General features: G+C 43.0%; 2 protein-coding genes across 3 annotated transcripts; one reads left to right on the forward strand and one right to left on the reverse strand.

Annotated features, from left to right (window-relative positions):
- Positions 1–3,494: 3,494 nt before the first annotated feature.
- On the reverse strand, positions 3,495–15,556 carry LOC134291843 (splicing factor 3A subunit 2-like). Its single transcript, XM_062860119.1, has 2 exons — positions 15,488–15,556; positions 3,495–4,670 (listed from the first exon to the last, which is right to left on the reverse strand). The coding sequence occupies exons 1-2, from the start codon at positions 15,554–15,556 to the stop codon at positions 3,495–3,497; spliced, it is 1,245 nt and encodes a 414-aa protein (XP_062716103.1).
- An 802-nt stretch (positions 15,557–16,358) lies between these two features.
- Positions 16,359–20,496, forward strand: LOC134287483 (uncharacterized protein K02A2.6-like). Of its 2 annotated transcripts, XM_062849358.1 has the most exons (3): positions 17,188–17,886; positions 17,944–18,226; positions 18,291–20,496. In XM_062849358.1, exons 1-3 carry the CDS (start codon positions 17,526–17,528, stop codon positions 18,421–18,423), a joined length of 777 nt encoding a protein of 258 aa, XP_062705342.1. In that variant the 5' UTR covers positions 17,188–17,525; the 3' UTR covers positions 18,424–20,496. The 2 variants fall into 2 exon arrangements, with proteins under 2 accessions (XP_062705341.1, XP_062705342.1); XM_062849357.1 differs by having other exon boundaries at positions 16,359–18,226.
- The last annotated feature ends 1,414 nt before the right edge of the window (positions 20,497–21,910 follow it).

Below are 21,910 nucleotides of genomic sequence, written 5' to 3' on the forward strand. Positions count from 1 at the left end.
GCCCATTACGACGAAACCTGTTCCCAGCTCGCGTGTGTTTCCGTAGCTCTGGTAGATGGTATGATTACCTCTAAACGTTAGCACTATGAAACTTGTCCGACAAAACTCCTGCAGCGCTACGATGCCGATTTAGCGATCCTTCAATAGATCAGCGAGTATGCGGGTGCTCCCAATGAAGTTGAGAGATCGACAGTTCCACGGTTCGAGTTTGAAATTGCAAGTCCTTTTGTTTGCTATGGGGTCGTTCGTTGGTCTCGGTTCGTATTATTTTGTTGCTGATTTTCTGTTGCCATGGCTGGCTCGCAAGGCCGTACACCAACCCGCTATTTTCCGGAGGATCATAGTGCACAGTTGAGCTAAGTGTTCTTCCATTTCACTCGGACGTCGATCAGCTGCTCTTAACATGGGGAACAGACGCTGGTGCGGTTGTAACCATCGGTCGCCATCGTATCTGGGGCAATTCACCAAGCATGGGCGTAGCCAGAGGGGCCGTGCAATAATTAGGAGTTCCAGAAAAAAAAACAATCAAGAAATAAACCATTCGAATAATTTAGGATTTCATCCACAATTATTAAACTTGGTTTCCACAAAAACTACAAAAGTACCTATATTTCTAAGAGTATCACTTCAATCTTATCTTAAAATTTTACACCTGAAAACAAGCTTGGATGAATGGCTAAATTTTGTGATTCTTAGTCAAGGAATACAAAAACAACATGCCTAGTTTTCCAGATATGCAGGAACCAGTTCCGGAAGGGAAAAAGAAGGACTTTCTTGAACCATATGCTGCTATAGAGTAGAGTAGCTAGAAATTCACAAATTTTCACTTGTATTCTACTCAAATAAACATGAGTATGCGCTAAGAGCCAAAAACCTGGGATTTTTTTTATGAATTCCTTCAGCTCCAAGGATTTCTTTTTCGTGAATTCTTCCATGGACGTCTTGCGGAATTCCGATAGTGATTGTTGGGAACCACTGATCTGGTCAGCAGTCTCTCCCTATACTGCTCGCTCACCGAAGGCAATGAGTCTGCCTTTCGGTTGATGCACAAAGCAGTCAATTAGAATTAGGTAGAAGTTTTGTAACCGCCGTGCTGTTAACGTGTCGCGTCTTTATAATGTAGTATTTTAAGTGTAAATAAAGTCTACGTTTGTGTTCTTGTTTACTCCTGGGAGTTCAAATACACGACGATGTGTCACGGCCACCCCAAACTCCAGGACGTAACAGTGATTGTTTCAGGGCATGTTCCAAGAATGCTTCAGGAATTCCTCGCATTTCTGCAAGGATGCATCGAGGAACTCCTCTAGCAAATTTCCCATAGCATCCTTCAATGATTCCAACATGGATTCTTACAGAGATTTCTTCTAGAACTCCTCTAGGGATTTCACCAGGTATTCCTCCGGGAATTTCGGCTGAGATATCTTCAGAGGTTCCATTGCTTCTTTTTAGGATTTCGTCAGGAATTTCACCAGAGGTCCTTTAAGGTTTTTCTGCAGGTATTCCTTCAGAGAATTATTCACGGATTTCTCCAATAATTTCATTTGGAATTATTCGAAATATTTCTGTACCAAAAATTAATTCAGGAAAAACTTGGAATTCCTCCAGATATTCATTCAGAAATTCCTTCAGAATTTCTCCAGAAATTTTTCCAGTAAATTCTCCAAGAATTTCCCCAGGAATTCCTCCCGGAACTTATCCTGAAACCCTTCCAAGAACTCCTCCAGGTATCTGGATCTCCAAGATCTCCTCCATACATTCCTCCAGGAATTTCCTCAGGGATTCCTTCAGAATTTCTTCCAGACATTTCTCCAGAAGTACCCCCAAGAGTTCCTTCAGAAGTTCCTCTAGAAAATCTTCCAGGGATTTCTCTAGACATTCATCAAGGATTTGATTCTGGAATTTGTCCATGGACCATCCCAAAATTTCTCTAGGAATTACCCCAGAAATTTCTTCAAGAGTTCCTTCAGGAATATATTCAGGAATTGTTTATGGAATTCCTCCTGGAATTCACTCAGAAATTCGTACAGTAATTCCTCCAGGAGTTTCTTTAGAAAATCCTTCAGGAACTTTTCAGGTATTACTCCAGAAGTACCCTTAGGAATTCCTCTAGGAATTTATTCAGGAATTCCTCTCGGGATTCCTTCAATAATTGCTTCAGGGATTGCTCCTGCAATTCTTCTAGAAATTGTAGCCTCTCGGCTGCTCAGTGGGGGAAAATGTAGGAGGGAAATTTCATAGAGCATGGGGTCGTTTACTATGATTAACACCGCCGCGAATACTAACAGCACTCCTTCGCCACTCACCTAAACGGGAGATGGATTTGTTTGCCAATTATCAGATCCGGGGTACTTCAATACTCAAGGTGGATTAGAATCGAGGTAGAAAACTTCATTCAGCGGACCAGTCTGAAAAAGGCCCCTGTTGGGTACACAACTCAATGCAATGGAGGCAGGTTCGTAGCACTTACCTTAGCACGCAGAACTCACTTGTGATCGAGGGGGGGGGGGGGGTGTAGATGTCGACAGCTGCCCACGATGCAACCATCAACCAGGATACACTACTAACCACCGACAGCTGCGCTCATTGCAGCTACCAGCCACTGGATGCCGACAAGCATACACGCCACGGTCACCGGCTTCGTCTCCTGTACCGCAAGTAGCCGTTTTCCTCACGGCCACCAACGCGTTATTCTCTCCGTCGAAGGACCACGGCCAGATGGCCGAAACACATCCGATCCAGCTGGGCACAGCTCTCGGAACCGCCGCTCCTTGCCTGTCACCGGATGCCGGAAGTGACACCGAATGAGGAAATGGAAAATTGTCGAATAACTCTTTCTTGGTATCAACTTCCGAGCACCACACAACAAACAAGAGCGAAAGTCCAATAGCTCCGCCGCCGCTCCACCGCACACCAATTGCCTCGATTAAACGAAGCGAACCGCAACGCAAACGACGCCGAACAAGACGCAACACGTTCTGCTTGTACGCCAACGCCGACTCAGAGAGACACACACACAGTTTCCACCGGCTCGGGGTGGAAGGAAGAGAACTACTGCCAGCCGATCCTCGCACCGATCGGACTAACCACCACTATCGCTACTATTCGGCACACGTTCAAGAGAAACACTTTTGCTCCGTTGGTCCGTTCGCATCGGCGGTATATTTGAAACTGCTTGAAAAAAACAACAAAGGGGTATGCTTATATACATGAAGTGTCAATGAAATTGGTCGGTCTGCAGTCGTCACGCTGCGCTGTATGCTCCGCCCATTCGGAGCGCACGCTGCCATCGGTCACCAGACTGCAAGCATCTTGCTTGCTAGTATTTAATGGGGTGTGCATGTTTGCTCGTGCCATTTCTGTTGCACGCGTTGGGCGCGTACAGCCCCTTTTAGGGCACGGAAAACTAATGGAAATTTAAATGTATATCCAAAGTAGGGCTTGCGTGTTGAAATAAAGGCCAACTACTATAAAATTTTGCTTACATTTCTAAGGTTTTATTTGCCCTCACAGGAGCATTCTACGGCATTAACAATTTGACGTGCACAACATTTACATAAGGTGTACTTGCGGTTTGTTTGGGGGGGTTCGTTGGCGGTTGGCGTAGCACGGGGAATGATCGTCGCCCTTCCTGGCGAAATCGACGCCCTTCCTGGCGGAGGTGCCGGGCGGTATGGAGGGACCCTGGCGGTTCGCCAGATCAACACTCTCCGGTGAATGGGCCAGGTGGTATGGAGGGACCAGGCGGTTGCCGGATCGATGCTCTCCGTTTGACGGGCCGGGCTTGATGGAGGGACCAGGCGGTTGCCGGATCGATGCTCTCCACTAGAGGGACCGGGCGTGATGGAGGGACCAGGCGGTTGCCGGATCGATGCTCTCCAATAGAGGGGCCGGGCTTGATGGAGGGACCAGGCGGCTGCCGGTTCGGTGATCTCCGATAGAGGGGCCGGGATTGATGGAGGGACCAGGCGATTGCCGGATCGATGCTCTCCAATAGAGGGGCCGGGCTTGATGGAGGGACCAGGCGGCTGCCGGTTCGGTGATCTCCGATAGAGGGGCCGGGCTTGATGGAGGGACCAGGCGGTTGCCGGATCGATGCTCTCCAATAGAGGGGCCGGGCTTGATGGAGGGACCAGGCGGCTGCCGGTTCGGTGATCTCCGATAGAGGGGCCGGGCTTGATGGAGGGACCAGGCGATTGCCGGATCGATGCTCTCCAATAGAGGGGCCGGGCTTGATGGAGGGACCAGGCGGCTGCCGGTTCGGTGATCTCCGATAGAGGGGCCGGGCTTGATGGAGGGACCAGGTGATTGCCGGATCGATGCTCTCCAATAGAGGGGCCGGGCTTGATGGAGGGACCAGGCGGCTGCCGGTTCGGTGATCTCCGATAGAGGGGCCGGGCTTGATGGAGGGACCAGGCGGTTGCCGGATCGATGCTCTCCAATAGAGGGGCCGGGCTTGATGGAGGGACCAGGCGGTTTGCCGGTTTGCATGCACGGCGTGTTCCCTGGTTCACTACCCGAAGGTGAGCGTAGGCTATCTCCCAAAATGGCGCAGGAAGGTACGCGTGGTACGGCCTTTGACGTCCTTTTGTCCTCCGAGGCTTCTCAAAATGGCGGTGATGACGGCGTTCTTGATAGGTTTCAACTACCGGTTGGAAGTCCGACGTTGATGTCTAGAAGACAATATCTTTCCGGACGGTTGCTCCGGTGATAGAAAAAGAAGAAAAGGCCCGTTTTCGGACCTATGACGCATTATTGAACATGTCTCCTCCTGGTTATTCCCACCCCCCAATTACCACACAAGTACACCATACTTCTTTGCACAGTTCTTTTAAAAATTACCTTTTCTTTTATAATTAATTGCACTTTTACTTTAATATAGCAATGTACAAAACACTAGGTTTAGTTAAATATCGTTTTTAGTGACGCGCACTTCCTATATCGGCGGTGGTTGCTGATGGACAGAGACTTTCTCCTTGTCTTCTAACCACTTTACCCAGCATAGGTAGATGATTTTGGTAATCCCGGAGTTTGACAACTGGCATTCTATCCCTTTAAAAAGTTGGCTACCCTTACGGTTAGATCAACTAGTTACTCAAACCGCTGTCACCGAGTGTGAGTGTGAGCACCCGAAACGAGTGCTATTCAAATAAGCGAAAGGCTCCCTTTGACAGCTAAGGATGGCACCACCAGTAAGGCTGTCAGTTCGTATATCAGGGCCGGATTAAGGCTTTAGGGGCTTACTGGCAGGTCATGGAAATAAGGAGGAAGCTTGTGGAGGAGCCTACAAGCTACAAATGTGGAACCAGCGGTTACAAAATTTCTGGAGGAAGTATCCCTCCAGGAATTTCTCCAAGAAAATTCATTCAATAATTCCTCTAGGGATGTCTCCAAGAATTCCTCTAGGGTCTTCTCTTCAAATTCCTCAAGAGATTCTGCCAGGAATTTGCCTATAAGCTCATCCAGGATTTCCTCCAGAGATTTCTCCAGGATTTGTTTTACAGAGTTCCTCCAGGGATCTCTTCAGAAATTCTTCAAAGGATTCCTCCTGAAGCTTTCTAGGAATTGGGTTTTTAAATTAAGAAAATTTCCATCATTTTATATTTTTAAACGAAAGAGCACCTTTTTCTGAGCCACTATGATTTTTTTCAGATTTTTATAACTTTGTTTTGATACCGAAAACCAATGTCAAAGATTTTTTTTCAAATCACCTTTTGACAGCTGGGCAACTGTTTGACAGCTCCGCCCAGTACAAAATCCGACGAGGGGTGATTCATCAAATCACTCCCATACAAACTTCAAATTGATTTTTAAATAGGTTCCCGGGCCCCAAAATTCATGAAAATTTGGATTTCGGCTCAGTTTGGCATGCAGATTCAGAATATGGAATTATCTCAACACCGCTAAAAAAGCCAATTCATCGAAAGGTTTATTCAGAAATTTCTCCAGGGCCACCAGATTTGAAATTTTTCTAGGGATTCTTCCAGGAATCTTTCCAGGAATTAATCCAGGTTTTTTCCCAAGTATCCACGGTGCTGAAGCCCTATTGCATGCAGATGTAAGGTGTATTTAGAGCAATCATTACTTTACATGCAAACTAAAGGTTGATTTAAAGTGGAAATGGGCAATTAGGTTTTTAAATTTAGAATAATTTATTGATGTTTTGATTTTATACGAAAGAGCACCTCTTTCTGAGCCACTATGATTTTTTTTTTCAGATTTTTAGAACTTTATTTTGATACCTAAAATCAATTACAAAGATATTTTTTGAAATCACCTTTTGACAGCTGGGCAACTGTTTGACAGCTTCGCCACAGACAAACAGACGTAACACTTGTGAAATTTCCATCGACCACGCTTTTAACGATCATTTTAAATTTTCATAGTTGTTGCTGCAAAACGGTGAGTCGATAAGGAGAGCATCCAACATAGCTCTGGTCCTCACAAGTTCCTACCTCATGCTTCCACGGGTCAAACGATGACAAAGACCGCCAGCTAAGAGTTGTGTGCTTAGCTGGTAGTGCAGCCTGGGCACTGTTGTCCTTCTGACTTCAGCTAGATTGAGGAGGTACGATCCGAGCGTCTGTTCACCAAGGAGGTGCGGCTCAAACAGCGTCTGTTCTGGCATCCAGCGGCTGAGTATGAAATGCTGTATTGCGTCAGCTATACCTAAGAAGGCAGCCCCTTCAACGCAATGTAGGCAGCGCGGCCCCGGTAAGGTAGCCTGCTGAAAACCTTCAAACACCCAGAAAAGCAATAGTAGAGTAAACGGATTGATTCAACGGCAACAGACCCGGCAACGAATAAAGGACAACGATTGGAAAGTCGGATCTTGGAACGTGAGAACTTTGAATGAACCCGCACGTGTTGGGCTCCTGGCTCGTGAACTGCGGAATGTCGGCGTTAATGTGGCCGCTATCCAGGAGATACGCTGGCCCAAAACTGGAGAACGCGAATTCCGAGCGGTGGATCCCATCGCCAACACTTCATTCAAGTACCACATCTACTACAGCGGCGGCGATAAGGCAGAACGTGGAGTTGGCTTTATAGTGATCGGGAAGCAGATGAAGCGAGTTATTCGGTGGAAGCCGATACCCTGATAAAAAATATCATAAAAATACGATAAATTTTATTGTTACAACACCATTTTTTCGAAAAATATTCACCATTAAACGTATTGTAATTTACACAGCACACTCACCATCACCCCTATTGTTCTATACCATTCGGCGAATGGTAAATGGCACTTTTACAATAAAAAATGGTGGTCGTTATGTATCTTAACCATAAAATTTTGAGAAAATTTTCATACACTTTTTCGTGAAAAACAATAGAATGTATTGTGTTTTTATGAGACATTTTTAGGGCAATTTTCAAAAGAAAACAATATATCTTAATGTTTTTTCATTGTTCTTACAATACAAATACAATTAATCGAATGGCGTCATATGAATCGTTGTTACAATAAAAATACAATAATATTTGTTGTTGTTTGTAAGCAGTTTTCGCTTTTGAAAATCCATAGAATTTATATTTTCCGCTAACATTTATATCCAGCATTTACGAGCACTAACGGCTGCCAGAATGATATGCACATTTTAGGATAAGAATCAAACACTCTGATGTCTGTCTGGTATGTATTGCTTGGCAGCTGTTGATAAGATCTATCTTCAATCTTTTCAAATAACTGCCAAATATCACAAGTCAGACCTCAGGTCGTATGATCCATACCATAAATCGTTCACATTTCATGTGGCCATTAGTATCTGTAAATGCTGGGGAAAAATGTTAGCGAGAAATATGAATTCTCTGGTTTTTCAAAGGCGAAATCTGTTTACATAACAACAAATATTATTGCATGTTTATTTTAGCATCGGTTCAATTTACCCCATTAAACTAATTGTATTTGTATTGTTATCAATGATAGTTTACTATTTACTAGATTCCTTTAACTTATTGGAAAACATTAGAAAAATCATTGTTCATCCTTTTCTTGTCGTCACTTGGCTCACTTGGCTAAAACCTGATTTACAGCTAGTTTTCTATAAGTATATGGTATACCTCGCTGGGTACTTCCTCCGTTATTCATTGAGAGCTTCCTCTGCCAACACGGCTTGACGTCTATCAGTCGTTGAAGCTTAAGCGAAACATCTATTGTATTCAAATTTAAAACGAAAACTATAAAAAAAATATGTCAAGTGATTTTGTATTTGATTATACAAACATGATCCAAGCAACAATAATATTTATTGTTATTTATTTGTTACGAATTGTTTTTAAGTGTAATTGACAAATAAACTCTTTTTTAATAAGAAGTCCATAAGAACTTTGCAGGCACTTTTGCAACTATTTAAAAACAACTTAAATTAATTTTTACTGCTAGTAAGTTTAAATTATTATAGAACTATTGAAAAACAATCGAATCAATAAGTCACTAATAAAGCTATTGTTCACTTATTGTACGAACTATATGGGTTTGATTTCTATTGTAAAAAGTAACAATATATCTACTATGTGTTTTATTGTGAACGATAAAACCAGTCATATGTTAATAATATTTACCATGTAATGAATGGTAATTTTTTATCCGGGTAAGCGACCGAATCTGTGTGTTGAGGATGAAGGGCAAGTTCTTCAACTACAGCCTGATCAGCATCTATGCGCCAACGAACGACAAACCCGATGACATGAAGGATGAGTTCTATGAGAGCCTTGATAAGGCCTACGGAGAGTGCCCAAAACAAGATGTCAAAATAGTCATCGGAGATGCAAATGCGCAGATCGGCAGAGAAAGTTTCTTTCGGCCTGTCATTGGAACGGAAAGCCTTCATTCTGTTACCAATGATAATGGTCTGCGCCTTGTGACATTCGCTGCTGCTAGAGGGATGGCAATCAGCAGTACCTACTTCGCACGTAAGAATATCCGAAAACACACCTGGCGACACCCGAGTGGTGACACTTGCTCCCAGATAGACCACGTGCTGGTCGACGGGCGACATTTCTCGGACGTCATAGATGTGAGGTCCTACAGAAGCCCGAACATCGACTCGGATCATTATCTTGTAGCCGCTAAAATTCGGGCGCGATTATCCAGCGTCACGAGTTCAAGAAACAACAGGACGATGCGTTTCAATATCCATCGCTTGTCAGCCGAAGGGGTTGCTGCACAGTACCATCAGAAGCTAGACGAGAGGATAGGAGAGACCAACGGATCTGGAGATGTCAACAGCTTGTGGGGAAGTATCCACGAAGCAGTGACAACAACAGCGCAAGAGGTGATTGGTACCGCTCAGCGACGCCAACGTAATGGTTGGTTTGACGAGGACTGCCAACGAGCGACGAACGAAAAGAATGCCGCCAGAAGTCGAATGCTAGTGGCCGGTACCCGGCAGAACAGAGAGCGGTACAGGGTTGCAAGAGCAGAAGAGAAACGAATCCACCGCAGGAAAAAACGGCAACACGAAGAGAGTGTTATTGCTGAAGCGCAGGAAAGTATGGACAGGAACGATATGCGGAGATTTTATGCAACTGTCAATGGCGCGCGGCACAAGACTGCGCCAGTGCCCGCCATGTGCAATGACCGGGAAGGAAATTTGCTGACAGACAAAACAATGGTGGCAGCCAGGTGGAAGGAGCACTTCGAAGATTTGTTGAATGGTAGCAGCGAAGGAGCACCCAGGAACAGGATAAACATAATGGATGACAGTCAAGCAGTGGAACCACCAACACTGGATGAGGTTAAAAAGGCCCTTAAGGAGCTGAAAAACAGCAAGGCTGCTGGGAAGGACGAGATCCCGGTCGAACTTATTAAGCACGGAAGCGAGCAGCTACATCAATCAATCCATCAGATTATTATAAAGATTCGGGAGGATGAAGAATTGCCCACTAGTTGGTTGGATGGCCTCATATGCCCAATCTACAAGAAAGGGCACAGACTGGAGTGTGCCAATTACAGAGGGATTACCCTTTTAAATTCGGCGTATAAGATACTGTCGCGTGTCCTGTTCAACAGACTGCGACCTCTTGAGGAGTCCTTCGTCGGCGAATACCAGGCTGGTTTTCGTGAGGGCCGATCAACGACGGATCAAATGTTTACCCTGCGGATGATCCTAGATAAATTTCGGGAATATAACTTGCAGACTCACCATCTGTTCATTGATTTTAAAGCAGCGTACGATTCAGTGAAAAGAAATGAGCTTTGGTAGATAATGTCAGAACATGGTTTTCCGGCGAAACTAATTAGGTTGATACGCGCAACGCTGGATGGATCAAAATCAAGTATTCGGATCGCGGACGAAGTGTCTACGTCGTTTGTGACCTTGGATGGATTGAAGCAGGGGGATGCTCTTTCAAATTTATTGTTCAACATTGCACTCGAAGGAGTGATTAGGAGGTCAGGCGTGCAGAGGAATGGCTCTATCATCACACGGTCGCACATGCTCCTCGGTTTTGCGGACGATATTGATCTCATCGGCATCGATCGTAGGGCAGTGGAGGAAGCTTATGCTCCTCTGAAGAGAGAGACAGCGAGGATAGGCTTGACGATTAACTCTACCAAGACGAAGTACATGATAGCGGGTAGAGACAGAAGCAGGCCTAGTGGTGTTAGTGCTGAGGTAGTGATTGATGGGGAAGTGTTTGAAGTTGTTGAAGAATTTGTTTATCTTGGAACACTTGTGACATGTGACAATGACGTTTCCCGTGAAGTGAAAAGGCGTATTGCAGCTGCGAATAGGGCCTTTTACGGATTGCGTAGCCAGCTTAGGTCCCGTAACTTGCAAACGCAAACAAAATTCGCTCTGTATAAGACGCTGATTCTTCCGGTTGCCCTCTACGGTCACGAAGCGTGGACGTTAAAGGAGGTAGACCGAAAAGCTTTTGGAGTTTTTGAGCGCAAAGTGCTGCGGACAATTCTCGGTGGGAAACAAGAAAATGGAGTGTGGCGCAGACGCATGAATCACGAGTTGTACCAAGTGTACGAAGATGCGAATATTGTGAAACGTATAAAATACGGCAGACTTCAGTGGGCTGGACACGTAGTGCGAATGTCGGAAGAAAGAATAGCGAAAACAATATTCAGCAGAGAACCCGGTAGAGGTAGGCGGCTTCGTGGGCGGCCGCGAACTCGCTGGCTGCACGCGGTTGAAGAAGATCTACGATCCCTACACGTTCGGGGAAACTGGAGGAACATCGCCCAAGACCGACGAAGATGGTGCTCTACTATACGCTCGGCATTGGAGTAAAGTTACTTTGTAGCCAACAAGGTATCAAGGTAGGTAGTTGTTGCTTTCACAAACAGAGGCGCGCGCATCGTTTTTCTATGCGTTTGACGTTTCACACTAGCGCCTTCTGTTGACGATATTGCACAACACAGTGATTCGTGCAACTTTTCCACCAGGTGTTGGTAGTGTGAACTGGGCGATGGATTTGCATGAAAATCGTTCAAGGTGTTACGTCTGTTTGTCTGTGGCTTCGCCCAGTACAAAATGCGACGAGGGGTGATACGACAAATTGCTCTCATACAAACTTCAAACTGATTTTAAATAGGTTCCCGAGCACCAAAATTCATGAAAATTTGGATTTCGGCTCAGTTTGGCATGCAGAATCAGAATATGGAATTATCTCAACACCGCTAAAGAAGCCAATTATAGAATCAAATTAAGATTATACTGGTATAATCTTAATTCTGTCGCATAATTGGGTTTTTAAATTAAGAAAAATGTATCGATTTTTTGATTTTATACGAAAGAGCACCTTTTTCTGAGCCACTATGATTTTTTTCAGATTTTTAGAACTTTATTTTGGTACCTAAAATTAATTTCAAAGAGATTTATCGAAATCACCTTTTGACAGCTGGGTAACTGTTTGACAGCTCCACCCAGTACAAAATGCGACGAGGGGTGATTCGACAAATCGCTCCCATACAAACTTCAAATAGATTTTTAAATTGGTTCCCGGGCACCAAAATTCATGAAAAATTGGATTTCGGCTCAGTTTCGCATGCAGATTCAGAATATGGGATTATCTCAACATCGCTAAAGAAGCCAATTGCCATTTCTACTTTAAATCAACCTTAAGTGTTCATGTAAAGTAATGATTGCTCTAAATACACCATGTATCTGCATGCAATAGGGCTTCAGCACCGTGGTTACTTGGGTTGTTTGGGTATTTCTTAGAATTCCTCTCGGAATATTTTCAGGAATTCCTCAGGGATTCCTTCTTAAATTCGCCCGGGAATTCATCCTAGGATTCCTCCAAGGATCATTTTAGAGATTCCTTCAAGAATTGCTTCAGGGATTTATCCAGAAATTCCTCCAAGGTTTCTCCAGGAATTCATCCAGAAAATTGTTTAGGAATTTCTCTAGGGATTCCTCCCAGAATTCCTCTAGAGATTCCTCCACAAATTCTTCCAGGGATTGCGCCAGGAATTGGCTTCTTTAACGATGTTGAGATAATTCGATATTCTGAATCTGCATGTCAAACTGAGCCGGAATCCAAATTTTCATGTATTTTTGCGCCCGGGAACCTATTTAAAAATCAATTTGAAGTTTGTATGGGAGCGATTTGTCGAATCACCCCTCGTCGCAGTTTGTACTGAGCGGAGCTGTCAAACAGTCTCCCAGCTGTCAAAAGGTGATTTCAAAAAATCTCTTTGAAATTGATTTTAGGTATCAGAACAAAAATCTGAAAAAAATCATAGTGGCTCAGAAAAAGGTGCTCTTTCGAATAAAATCAAAAAATCAATACATATCTGTAAATTTAAAACCCCAATTCATCCAGGTTTTTCTTCAGGGATTCCTCCAGGGAAATCCTACAGATAGTGCTTCAAAAATTCCTCGAGGGATTCCTCCAAGAATTCCTCTAGAGATTTCTCCAGAAATCACTATAGTTCTTTCTATAAACGCTGCCGCAGTCACATGAACTTCCCAAGCTATAAAATCCTTTTAAATTTTAGATTTTACTAACTTAGTGTTTATTTCAACGTTTAAATGTGAGAAAATGGTAATTTTTTAACACAATTTAAGCATCGAAGAAAAAAGAGCGAATAATAAGTTGACCTGTATAAGATCGCATTTCCCAAGTAACCACGCTGTTGAAGCTGTACGTATTGCATAAATAACGCACATATATTGACATGCATTACTGTTTATAAACCATTAATGTTAGTGGCGTCACTATAGTTGAATTATGATTATACCAGTATAGTCGTAAGTCAGCAATAGTGGGGCCACTTGCCCCTGTAATTCAACTTTAATGGTTAATGTAGGGCAATGCATGCCAATATATGCGCTTTAAATATGCAATACTCAACTTTTCATTATGCTTTGACTTTTTTGCAACTTTTTGTAACTTTGCAAGAAATCTCATTATGAAAAAAATATGATTTTTTACAGAAAAATAGAAAAATTACGTAGGGATAATAATAATATGGCAACACTGTCTTCAAAAAAGATGCTTAATAACATACTGAAAAAGTGTTAAGAACATCAGAGGCCATGAAAGCCTCAACCAAGAAAGATATAAAGGATTTAGTGGTTTTTCAAGGTTTGAAGGGGTTGTATATACTAAATTTATTATATATCGCTTATTTCAAAAGATAAAGCAAAAGTGTGTTCGGCAACATTTTTTTACATGCTATTATCACAGAGAACAGACGTCTATCTTCGCTTTCTACCTTGTGTAAAACTTTGTAACGGTCATATCAGAGTATGTGGTTATGCTCCCGTTGCGTGGCGCTAGCGTCCCATCACTTACATTGTTGTGTTGTCATTTTTGTTTCCAGTGCTCGCCGTTTTTGGCCGTTTGGCGCTCGTGTCGCTTTGTGGGCTAGTGTATTTTAACGATGAACACTGCCATCGTGTGTTCAAATCGAGTTTATAAGTGGGGCAGTCTCCGTTGGTGGCGTTGAGGTACACTTAAATCCTTTACACACGATTTCGACGTATTTTTGTTCGAGCTTAAATGTCTGTTCTCTGTGCTATTATCTACAACTTTGCCGAAGATATCATTTTGTTTTCTTGGCTTATTTATAAAATAGATTTTTTTGTTCTTAAAATTCACAAATACAAAGAAATTAACCCTCAAGAGGATACCTTAAATGAAGGTCCGTTTTGGGACCCTGGGGTCCATTGGACCCCAACATATATTCTCGCGTATCTCGTGATCCTTACTTTTTGAAAGGGTGATGTTTTCAGCAAAGATGTTAGGAAAGTCAAGGCCTATCTAGTGATGAACAATTTAGTTCGGGAAGTTTCCGCTAGGTGGTGCTAGTGAGCATTGAAAAATGCCCCCGATCTACAGGATATAACGTACCTAAACAAGCGGACAAGGACAAGACGTACCGAAACAATAGGGTAAATCGCACTGCTGTAGACGAGTAGACATACACTACCCGTCATAAGTACGGACTCACAAAAAGTATTGCAACAATATTGCATCACCCTGACTCACATCGATATCTCTAAAACCAGAACACGAGGTGAGTCAGGGTGATGCAATATTGTTGCAATACTTTTTGTGAGTCCGTACTTATGACGGGTAGTGTATATGTCCAGCGGGTCAAAAGGGGTCATTCAAATATTACGTAACGCAAAGGAGTGGGAGGTGGTCTAGCGCTGTGTTACGTTTCATTCAAACTTTTCCATACAAAAGTTGTTGCACGGAGAAGGGAGGAGCCCCTAAGTTGTCAAATTTTGCGTTTCGTAATATTTGAATAAACCCAAGAGGAATCAGAGGCAAACAGACGTAACACTATTATAATTTAAATCTCATATATCTCAGGATCCTGATTACTTATTGTGGTGAATGATTCACTGATCCAAGCAACCCGATGGTACAGTAAAGCATTCGTGAATTAGTTTCTCTGGTGTGCAGACGTACCTACGTCAAAGTGCTACGAAGTTCTTAGTGTAGTTTCTATAGAGTTTAAATAAAAGCTTATTATTAGATTCTAACAGTTAATTAAACTCCAAAGTATCACATCTGGCGACGAGAACAATCCACGCTGCCGTTGAGTATCGGAAAATGTAAGTAAAACCCTCAAGCAACTTTTGCAAAAGTTGGGAAATCAAGCACATTTTTTTTCTGTATCAAACATGTGGTTGCCTTAGCGACGAACTCGATTCGTCGGGCCAGGCTGAAAAGCTCACCTTAGGAGGGAACTTGCCTCAGCGGCGGATACGATCCGCCGGGTCAGGCTGTAAAAGTTCGCCTCAAAAGGAAACTTGCCTTAGCGACGGATACGATCCGTCGGGTCAGGCTGTTGAAAGAAAAGTTGACCTTCAAAGGCAACTACCTTAGCGGCGGATACGATCCGTCGGGTCAGGTTGTAAAAAGTTCGCCTTTCGGAGGGAGCTTGCCTTAGCGGCGGATACGATTCGTCGGGTCAGGCTGTTGTACAAAAAGTTGACCTTCAAAGGCAACTACCTTAGCGGCGGATACGATCCGTCGGGTCAGGTTGTAAAAAGTTCGCCTTTCGAAGGGAACTTGCCTTAGCGACGGATACGATCCGTCGGGTCAGGCTGTTGTACGAACGGTTGGCCTTAAAAAGCAACTGCATTTGCGGCGGATACGATCCGCCAGGTCAAACTGTGAAAATTTTGCCTCTAAAAAGGGATTTCGCCTTGGCCTTGAGAGCAACGTGTAAAATGCTAAAAAAATAATAATAACACGTGGTTGTCATGCCAACGCAATGCATCGCTTAATATATGGCAAGCCCAGTGAACCAGACGGAATTGGTTGCCAATGGCAACTGGGCAAATGAAAAACAATCTTAGTTTGTCATGTGTCTAAGATCTCCCAAAGTTTGTAAAAGTATACATTTTTTTAATGCAACCACAACTTAATAAAATCTAATTTAAACAGATGGAAGACCAGTTGTTTAAACTGCCACCGTTCGAGTGTGACAACGTTCCAATAACGGAACTTAAGCCTGGTTTACATTGATCAACTGAAACGAGCATTTCACTTGCAAACTTCTCAAATGTGCTCAATCCAATTGAATGATGTGTTTAGACTGAGCAAACGACTTGAACGTCCACCTGAATGCTCTTGAAAGCATTTAAGTTGAACGAAGTGTTTACATTGTTCAATTCGTGCGGTGCGTGGATTGAATTCATCTCATTTGACAGATGACTTGAATTCAACTCACATGAATCGCGGGTTTAGACGAGGCAAGTGAGATGATTTCGTTTGACTTGAATGAAAAAGTTCAACATGTTCAACTTTCGTTCAAGTCAAGTCAGTTGATCAAGTGAGATGAATGGTGGTGTTTACACGTTCAATTCGCATTCAAGTAGACATTTTCAACTGACTGGAATCAAGTCACTTGCGCCGTCTAAACCAGGCTTTAGACAATCATGGTTCGATTACAAGAGACAGTTTGAGTACATCGCGGCTGCGATGAGCAAGAAGAGCAAGAAAAGACTCAAAAGCATCTTCCTGGCTGTCGCTGGTCGTCAACTTCAACGTGTGTATGAGAGCTTACCCAATGCTAACCATGAAACCACTGGAGACGGCGGAGATGATTTCGAAAATGTCATACAACGATTGGATACTTATTTTGCTCCGAAACGCCACGACACCTTCGAGAGGCACGCATTTTGGACGCAGAAACCAGTCACCGGCGAGACCCTTGACAAATTTTTGCTGCGGGCCAAGGTATTGGCCACTAAATGTCAGTTTGGAACAACGGAACGAGAAAGCCGCGATGCAGCCGTGATTGACAAGATCGTAATGCTTGCACCACCTGAATTGCGACGGAAAATATTGGAGAAGCCCAACATCAACTTGGACGAGCTTACCAACCTCGTCAACACCCACCTTTCTATTCAACACCAAGTCCGTGAGTTGAACCAACATGCTTCTAGTGCTGGGAACATGCTAGAAACCAGTCGTGGCAGTACGTTTGTGAACAAAATATCCAACACTAATGACAAATCTCGCTGGACACAAAGCTATCAAGTTTCCGATTGTAGCAGATGTGGTAACAGACCACACAAGCCAGAAGAGAACTGTCCAGCCAAGAACGCCAAGTGTCACAACTGCGATGCCATTGGTCATTTCGCGAAAAAGTGTCGCGGAAGGATTGATAAGTCTGGTCCGATAAAGCGCAAGTCTACAGACTACCAAGATCATCGCCGTTTCAAGAAGCCCAAAATCAACGCTGTCAGCGCCAATCAGTTGCCTGAATCACGTGCTGTGAAAACTGAAGCTCATCCGCAGGACTCCTTCATATATGCAATCAGCGATAACCATGACTATAGATAGTAGAGTAAACATAGATCCGCTAAGATGAATCCGTTGTATCCAAACGAACTGTCAAAATCTGTATCCAAACGAGCATGACGTCACGATTTGGACAACATCAATGGAGCGCATGACGTCATATTCAATCGTCGCACTTCTGAAAATTACTACTTACACGCTTGAAACATTTTAGTCAGCGGTGTCCGCGGATCTATGTTTACTCTACTATCTATAACCATGACGAGTTGGTTTGGTGTAAGGTCGGTGGCGTGCTCATCGAAATGATGATCGACTCAGGTAGCAAATACAACATTGTTGATGAATCAACGTGGCAATATATCCGGAACAAAAATGCTTTCCTGAAGAATGTGCGTCCGTCATCCAAACAGCTATCGGCTTACGCGCAACGTGAATCCTTGAGTATCATCTGTACATTCGATGCCGAAATAACGGTTGTCGAGGGTAATGGCCTCAGTGTTGACACTACATTTTATGTTGTAAAAGGTGGTGAACAGAACTTGCTAGGAAGAGTTACATCGAAGCAGTTGGGAGTGTTGTTGATCGGCCTACCTAGCGCCGTGAGTCCGGAGGAGATTCAGCACATTTCAGATAACGCTATTGATAAGTTCCCTGTAATTAAAGGTATAAATTAGTATTTAGCTAATAAACACAAATTGTAAAATTTAATCATACATACAGGCGTCAAAATACGTATTAACATTGATGAAACTGTCAACCCCGTGGCCCAACATGTTCGCCGAGTCCCAATAGCTCTTCGTCAACAAGTCGAAGATCAACTCAATAGACTATTAAAATTGGGTATTATCGAAAAAGTTTATGGCCCTAGTCCGTGGGTGTCACCTGTTGTAATAGTCATAAAAGACAACGGTGACGTGCGGCTGTGCATCGACATGCGTCGTGTTAACACTGCGATCCGGAGAGAGTATCATATGATACCTACTCTTGATGATCTTCTTGCAAGGTACTGTATCAAGATGAATTTGTGAAATGAATAACATAAAATAAATTAACATAATAATTAACAGGTTAAATGGATCCATGTGGTTTTCCCGGCTTGACATCAAAGATGCGTATCACCAAGTGGAATTGCATGAGTCAAGTCGACACATCACGACATTCATTACGCACCTCGGGATGTTCCGATACAACAGAATATAACGTAGTTGAGAGGAAAGGAAACCGCGTTACAGTATTTGATCCCGTATCCGGTGGCGTGCTTGAAAGAAACACGGCTCATGTCAAGAAAATACCCAAACATCCTAACGATGAAGGAACATCAAGTGGCGTATGCGATGGAACACACAGTCCTGTAGTCGGTCACGATCTGGAACCAGTGCAAACATCTCGTCCATTCCGTTCGATGTCTCGACCAACCTGGCAACGCGATTAAGTTGTCAATCAACCATAATCTGGATAAAAAGGAAGATGTGGTGAATGATTCACTGATCCAAGCAACCCGATGGTACAGTAAAGCATTCGTGAATTAGTTTCTCTGGTGTGCAGACGTACCTACGTCAAAGTGCTACGAAGTTCTTAGTGTAGTTTCTATAGAGTTTAAATAAAAGCTTATTATTAGATTCTAACAGTTAATTAAACTCCAAAGTATCACACTTATATAGTTGATGTCTTCGGCAAAGTTGTTTGGTTGGTCAAAAACTTATAGATTATGGGCCGTTTGATTCGATATTCCACCACTAGGCAGTGCTAGATAGCATGCAAATTTTTTATCTCATAATATCTCAGGATCCTGATTCCTTAGAAAAAATGGTGTCTTAGTTGTTGGGTAGGTCAAAAATGTTCAGTTGATGAGCCATTTGATACGAACTCTCCTATTGGGAGACGCTGGTGCGGGATGCTTATTATTTTTAGAGATGGTGTCTACAGCTGTTATATGGCAGGACATGGACCTACCGAATATAGACACTATAGAATCTACAGACTTGGGGAGAAATAGTTGAATTACGCAATTTTAGAGTGTTTTATAGTGAATTCAGTGTGTACTAATAGAAAATGACGTCACACAACCCACAGTTGTTATTGTCGGGCCGCCACCAAACCGGACTTCGCACAATCAAGTCGCGACGCGACGCAACTCGCGACGTTTCTCAATCATGTCAAAAGTAGTGCGCATCCTTCCCGTTGTTGTCAGCAACACAGCGCACTAGATGCGAAACAGTTGCGACACTTGTGGACCAAGAAAATGGAAATTTTTGATTGAATGTCGGTCTTGATTCCAACCGGATAGACAATATCGTTCCGTAAATCTCGTTTGGCTAAACGAATTGATAGATCGCTTGGTTGGGGGCCATCCATAAATGGCGTAGCATTTTTTTGACGATTTTTGACACCCCCCTTCTCCCACTATTTTCCCATACCTAATACATGGCTCGTAGCATAATCAGAGACTCTCCCCACCACCCTAAAATGCCACTTCAACTATGGACGGCCCCTTACAGTTGTCTGCACCTTGGAAAGCATATGGAATCTATAGTGTCTATATTACAGATTATGGGATATATACAATTATACTTTGATCATAATCTACACAATTTTCCACAGCACAGAGATCAGACATCCAAGCTCAGTTTCAAAACTGTGTAAGGAATTAAACGTTCATTTGAAATGGCAACACAAGTGGCAACATCGTGGTGGCGCTGCTATCCCAATGTTCCCACGCTGTTGTCGGTGGTAAATATAAAACTTATGTAGATATGCGTACTCACCACTAATTGTAGCAACTTGCCGCATAGGTGACGCTAGTGTTGTCAACGCTAAAAAAATTGAATCCTTGCACAGCTTTCGAGACAATTTTCTATAGGCTTGGATGTCTGTTCTCTGTGATACAAAATATATTTTCATGAAAAATCGAATAAAATGGAATGTAAATTTCAACGTTTCCTTCCCGTAACCGGAAGGAACTCCTGGAGAGAAATTCCTGGAGGAATCCCGTGAGGAGTTCCTGGAGGAATCCTGGAAGAAATTCCTAGAGGAATCTCGAGAGCAACTCCTAGAGGAATCCCGGGAGAAATTTCTGGAGAATCCCGGGAGAAATTCCTGAAAGAATCCTGAGAGGAATTCCTGGAGGAATACCAGGAAGAATTCTTGGAGGAATCCCGGGAGAAATTCGTTGAGAAATACCGGTAAGAATTCCTGGAGAAATCCCAGGAGGAATTTCAAGTGGATTTCCTAGAAAAACTCATGCAGGAAACCCGGGAGGAAATTCTGGAGAAAACCCGGGAGCAATTCGAAGACAAATTCCTGAAGAAATTCTGGCAGGATTTCGTGGAGGAATCTCGGAAAGCATTTGTGGAAAAATCCTTTTACGAATTCCTAGTTGAATCCCTGGTGGAATTCCTGATGTAGTTTTGGGAGTCATTTCCGGAGGGCTTTTAGGTGGATTTCCCAGATGAAATCGTAGAGGAACCTCAGGAAGAATTACTGAAAGAATCCCTGTATTAATTTCTGGAAGACTCCTGGTAGGAGTTCCTTCAGATATTTTGGGAGGAATTCCTGGAGGTATCCGGGTGAGTCAATTCTGAAGTAAATTATCCACCATATTGGCAGTATTGGTATTGTGAACAGAATGTTATTATGTTGTGTTATTCTCAAGATGTTCACTTCAAAAGAAGCGTACTTATTTGAGGACGCTTGCCACTCGGTAATCTAGGATGCTGGGCATATACGAACTAATTAGCGCCATTTTGCAGAAAAACTTTAAAATAATTTTCATTACCAAATAATCCTTGATGTATTGAACACTTTTTCCGAAGACACAAACTTTCTATACATTCCGAATCTCAAGATATTCAAGCTAAATTTAACTTTCAATCCATAATTTGAATAAACAATAGCGCCACCTACTGGGCTAATTTCAATTCAATTTGTTCGTCACAAGATTGCCCTTGGTCTATTGAACAATTTTGTCGAAGACAGCATTATTCTAGGAAGTGACCATCACAAGATATAATCATTCGTGTAGTGGGGTCCAATGGACCCCAGGGGACCAAAATCGCCCGGTTCAACTTTGACATAAAAAATAATCTATAGTACGCCATGCAATATTTGTTATTTTTGCACAAATAACTCATCGTGGTGTAGTTTGAAGGTACTGTGAAAACGGGACCGATGTGTCAATCCAAACTTTTTTGCGACCACTTCAAAGTGGCTCTGGGGTCCAATGGACCCCAGGTATCCATTAGAGGGTTAAATGTATAGATTTATCATTATAAAATATGTACATATTATGTAATTTTCATAAGGCCTACCAATTTTCTTCCGCACCGGGCCCCCAAATTCCTAGCTACGCCACTGATTAAAATATGTTAACAACAACCTCATTTGGATAAATAAGTTTGAAAGTACTTTATTTAAACTATGTGCTGTGAAATTTTGACACGATTTGGTTCAATTTTCACAAAGTTATTGAGATTTTTCGGAATCGCCTAAAAGATTTCTGAAGGACTGAAAACAAACCATCAGCCGTTAAAAAATAATGCAATGTACAATCGAAATCACTTGTAGCCAAAACATAGTCGTTTGTCCAGGAGTAGTTTTGGAAAAATTATGCTAGAAGAAAAATGTTTTTGATTCCGAGTAAATATGGGGGGAACAAGTCTCCCCAGGGATCAAGTCTCCTCAGTCTCCC

The sequence above is a fragment of the Aedes albopictus genome, chromosome 1 (genome assembly GCF_035046485.1).
Source record: "Aedes albopictus strain Foshan chromosome 1, AalbF5, whole genome shotgun sequence".
NCBI classification, from domain to species: Eukaryota; Metazoa; Arthropoda; class Insecta; order Diptera; family Culicidae; genus Aedes; species Aedes albopictus.

Bases quoted from the DNA above. Each gene is read 5' to 3' on its own strand.
- LOC134287483 (XM_062849357.1), top strand. From the start codon at position 16,399: ATGAGCAAGAAGAGCAAGAAAAGACTCAAAAGCATCTTCCTGGCTGTC.
- LOC134291843 (XM_062860119.1), bottom strand. From the start codon at position 15,556: ATGCAGTTGCTTTTTAAGGCCAACCGTTCGTACAACAGCCTGACCCGA. The intron at 4,671-15,487 runs GCAAGTTCCCTT...ATTGTCTTCTAG, and splicing joins GGATCGTATCCGTCGCTAAG to ACATCAACGTCGGACTTCCA.